Source organism: Tupaia chinensis, unplaced genomic scaffold, assembly GCF_000334495.1.
Source record: "Tupaia chinensis unplaced genomic scaffold, TupChi_1.0 Scaffold149964_2, whole genome shotgun sequence".
Lineage (NCBI taxonomy): Eukaryota > Metazoa > Chordata > Mammalia > Scandentia > Tupaiidae > Tupaia > Tupaia belangeri.
Genome location: NW_006209806.1, coordinates 389,920 through 393,609, shown reverse-complemented (window position 1 = coordinate 393,609; position 3,690 = coordinate 389,920). Strand labels below are relative to the sequence as shown.

General features: G+C 67.4%; 1 protein-coding gene across 1 annotated transcript in view; it reads left to right on the top strand.

Moving 5' to 3' along the window:
* Positions 1-733: 733 nt before the first annotated feature.
* Positions 734-3,690, top strand: part of PEAK3 (PEAK family member 3) — a 6,734-nt gene continuing 3,777 nt past the window's right edge. Inside the window, exons 1-4 of the mRNA XM_027769587.1 lie at positions 734-916; positions 1,422-1,504; positions 1,735-2,261; positions 3,433-3,686. Coding sequence (XP_027625388.1) covers positions 891-916; positions 1,422-1,504; positions 1,735-2,261; positions 3,433-3,686 — 890 coding nt within the window. The 5' untranslated portion in view covers positions 734-890. The remainder of the gene's footprint in view (positions 917-1,421; positions 1,505-1,734; positions 2,262-3,432; positions 3,687-3,690) is intronic.

Below are 3,690 nucleotides of genomic sequence, written 5' to 3'. Positions count from 1 at the left end.
GCCCCACCTGGCACGTTGCTCACCTCCATTCAGGGACTCAGCGGCTTGCCCGCCACGCCACTGGGCTGTCCCACGCCAGAGTCTCTTCTGAACAAAGCCACGGAGGTGGCGGGGTAGGAGGCCGGCAGTCAGGACCACACACGAGAAAGCCACGGGCGCTGCTCCGAGTCGGGGTGTGGAGGTGCTTTTCTCGACTGGCTGGAGCACAGAGCGGGCTGGCCCTGCGCCCACGGTCACACAGCAGGGCTGAACAGAGCTGGAAGGGCCCTCACTCGGCGTGCGGTTCTAGGGCCGAGCAAAGGACCTGTGGCCTCCCAGGTGGCCCAGCCAAGGGGAAGGGGGCTGGGGCACGAACCCACAGAGGGAGGGGCTGCCTGTCCCTCACAGCCACTGCTGGGCCCTCTGCCCTCCCCGGAAGTCGGGGTTCCCGGGTGGCCCCCACCTCGCAGGGCTCCCCGGCATACCCAGCATGGCCTCGGAGACTTGGAATCCCCCCACCCCCGCTATGCGGGCCCCATCGGTCCTGGGGGCCCCACTCTGTCCCCGCCTCCGCTGGCCTGGAGGGTGCAGGGGAAGTGATGCGGGAGGCCCCACCCTGCCACACGCCTGCGGTCCAACAGTTGCCCAGACTCTTCCTGTTTGCTGCCCTGCCGCCAGGCCACCTCTGGGAGGTCGCGCCCTGGGTCCCTCCCGGACGTCCCTCTGGTCCCGAAGGTAGGGGCTCCTGGGGCAGCTTCGCCAGGTCGGGCAGCTGCTGTAGCCAGGAGGGTCTAGGGGCTGGGTATCAGGGCCACTGCCAGTCCCACTTGTCCCCCGCAGGCCTGTCCTCTGGGCTGGACATTTCGTCCCTGTTTTGAGCATGCACTGAGACCTGCCGAGTGGCCTGAAAGATGGATCGGTGGTGTTCCTCTCACGGGTACTGCACTGCGCCCAGAGAGGGCAAGAAACCGCCTGGGGTGGGACCAGCAGTTGGCATAATGGCTATGTCGCTGGACTCCCATGTGGTCGACTGCAGTTCGAGTCCCAGACCCGGTGGCTTAAACTGACACTGGGCGCGTGTGCATGCATGCCCAAGATCCCGAGAGGAGAATGGAGGAGAAGGGATTGCGGCGTGGCCATCCCCCCTGGGGGTGATTTCTCGCTTTCTGTCTCTCTGTCTCTCTCTGTCTCTCTGGCAAGCGCACGCGCCCTATAGCAGAAACCTCTCCAAAAAAAAAAAAAAAGAAAAGAAACCACGAAACCACCTGGGGTCACACAACGGAGCGAGGCTCTTAGGGAGCCCCTTTCTTGGCCGAGGGCCCTGGGCGAACAGCAGAGGAGGGGCTTGCTGGTCTGGGAGGGGAGCCTCGCGGCCTCCCCCGGGCACTTGGGCCCCCTCACCCCGGCTCACTCGCGGTACCTGGCTGACCTCTGCCCAGCAGCATGGGCAGCCTTGAGCCGCCCTCGGAGAGCCCAGAGCCCGACGGCCCCACCGGGCGGACCCAGCCTACCTACATCAACCTCGGTGAGCAGACCCCGGGGGCCTGGCAGGGACGGCAGGGCTGGGGCGGTGGCTGTCATGCACCTGAGGGGCAGGGAGGGGCTGGGGAGAGGGTCTCCTGGTGGACTGCTCCGCCCCTGAGCCCGCTGGCTGTGGGGGGCACCCTTCCCCGCGGGCACCTTCGCTTCGCACCCCGGAAGGCAGCCCCAGAAGCGGGGTCACAGGTGGACGCCCTCGCCCCCTTGCCCCCACAGGTGAGGTCCGTGCCCACCTGCTGCCCTCCAAGGCCGGCCGCCCCCGGACCCCTGGGTCCCCCTCCGCCACCCCGCAGCCCCTGCCCCCACCCCTGCCCAAGAAGACCCTAACCCGGACCCAGTCTCTGCCCAACCGCGGGGCGCCCAGCCCCAGCGCCGGCCGAGGAGGGCAGACTCGGAGGCCCCTCGTGGGGTCCCTCAGTGTGGACGAGAGCCAAGCAGAGGCAGGGCCCACCTGCGCCCCAGCCAGGCTGGCCCTGGAGCTCGACGCCGAGCTGGGCCTCCGACTGCATGACCTGCATAGCCCAGAGGCCCTACATGCCGCACTGGCTGCCCGGCAGCTGGAGGGGCTCCGCGCCATCCACGCCCGGCTCCGTGCCCGGTTCCTGGGTGGCCGCCCGGGCCCCTGCCTCCCCGGCCACGGCTTCCGCCTCCTGGACAGCGCGCCCTGCGTGGAGAGCGGGGATGCCTTCTACTACCGCGTGGTGCGCGTGGACGAGGAGGCGTGGCACATCCTGGCGGCCAAGGTGAGCCTGCTGTGGCCACTCACGGCGGCCTCCCCCCAGCGGCCATGTCCCCGCTTACACAAAGCCACAGGGCTCTTCCGTCTGGGCTTCATTGCGAAACGGGCGTGAGTCAGCCCAGCCACCCTGGGGCCGGCTCTGGGGCGTGGGGGACCTGCCCACCACCTGGAGCCGGCCAGAACCCCACCCGCGACTCTCGGGTTCTGGTGAGTCCATGCTCAGGCTGGGAGGCCTCGGAGAATAGCCGGGACAATAACCAGCACGGCAGACCAGGCGCTCCCTGTCCCCGACCCGAGGGTTTCGGAGCATTTCCCGTGTGACCCCGGTGACATTACCATGCCAGAACAGACGGACAGAGGGGAGGTGGGGACAGGGAGGAAGCACCAGTGGGTGTGGTCATGCCGGGATGTGGGGCGCACCGCCCTCTCAGGGTGGGGTTCAAACCACCGTGAGCTGGAGGGGGTCTGGCTCCCGTAACCACTAGGCTATGGGGACCCCCCAGCACGTCTGGTGATAGCTCAGGTGTACTGGGCGGGGTCAGATCGTTACAATTACTCTCAGCTGGCTCTTCTAAACCTCCCCACTGTGGCTCCTGGGAGGTCCTAAATGGCAGAGGTCCTTCGCATTCCTCGTGGGTGGCCGGGTTGGGGACTTGCCTCCTTCTCCTCCTTACCAAGTCCCCAGTAAGTGCCCCCACAGGGGGCCAGCCAGGTGGCATGGTGGTTCAGGCAGCTGGATATCATGTAGCTGACTCCGTGGTTCAAGTCCCAGACCCAGCAGCTTGGAAAACATGCCAGGCGCACCTGCCTGAAACCCCGAATTGCAGTGAGGCCATCGCCCCCTGGGGTGCTTTCCCATTTCCTCATCTCTGGGGAATGCGTGCACCAAAAACTGAAAAAACGAAATTGAAATAAGAACCAGGCTGCAAGCCGACAGGAAGCTCCGACCTGAACATCACCCTCCGGGCTTGGCTGGCCGAGGTCACCCTGGCTACGAACGTCTGAACGCTCATGAAGCTGTCGCTTCTGTGGCGGAGCTGCCGGCCTCACACCCCAAGCCCTAGGGGGGACGCTTCCCGGGTGGGCTCCCTGGGCTCCAAGGCTTTGGGACAGGTGGGACCTCGGGTTGGCTAGGGATCACTGACCGACGCTCTGACGGCCCCTCTGCCCCGCAGGTGCCCAAGTCAGGATCCGAGGTGCCTGACCCGTGGGGCCTGGAGCTGCAGGCCTCGCTGCCCCCGCACTTCAACCTGCAGGGCCTGTGCGGCCCTTTACCCGAGGGTGCGCTGCCCGCGGAGCCCTGGAGAGGCCCTGCCGCGCTGGCGACGGAGGTGCCGGAGCGCACAGTGGCGCAGTGGCTGGCAGAGGCCGGGGCGGTCCGCGCGCAGCGGCCGGCGGAGTTCGCGTGGGCAGCGGCGCTGCTGCTGCTGCAG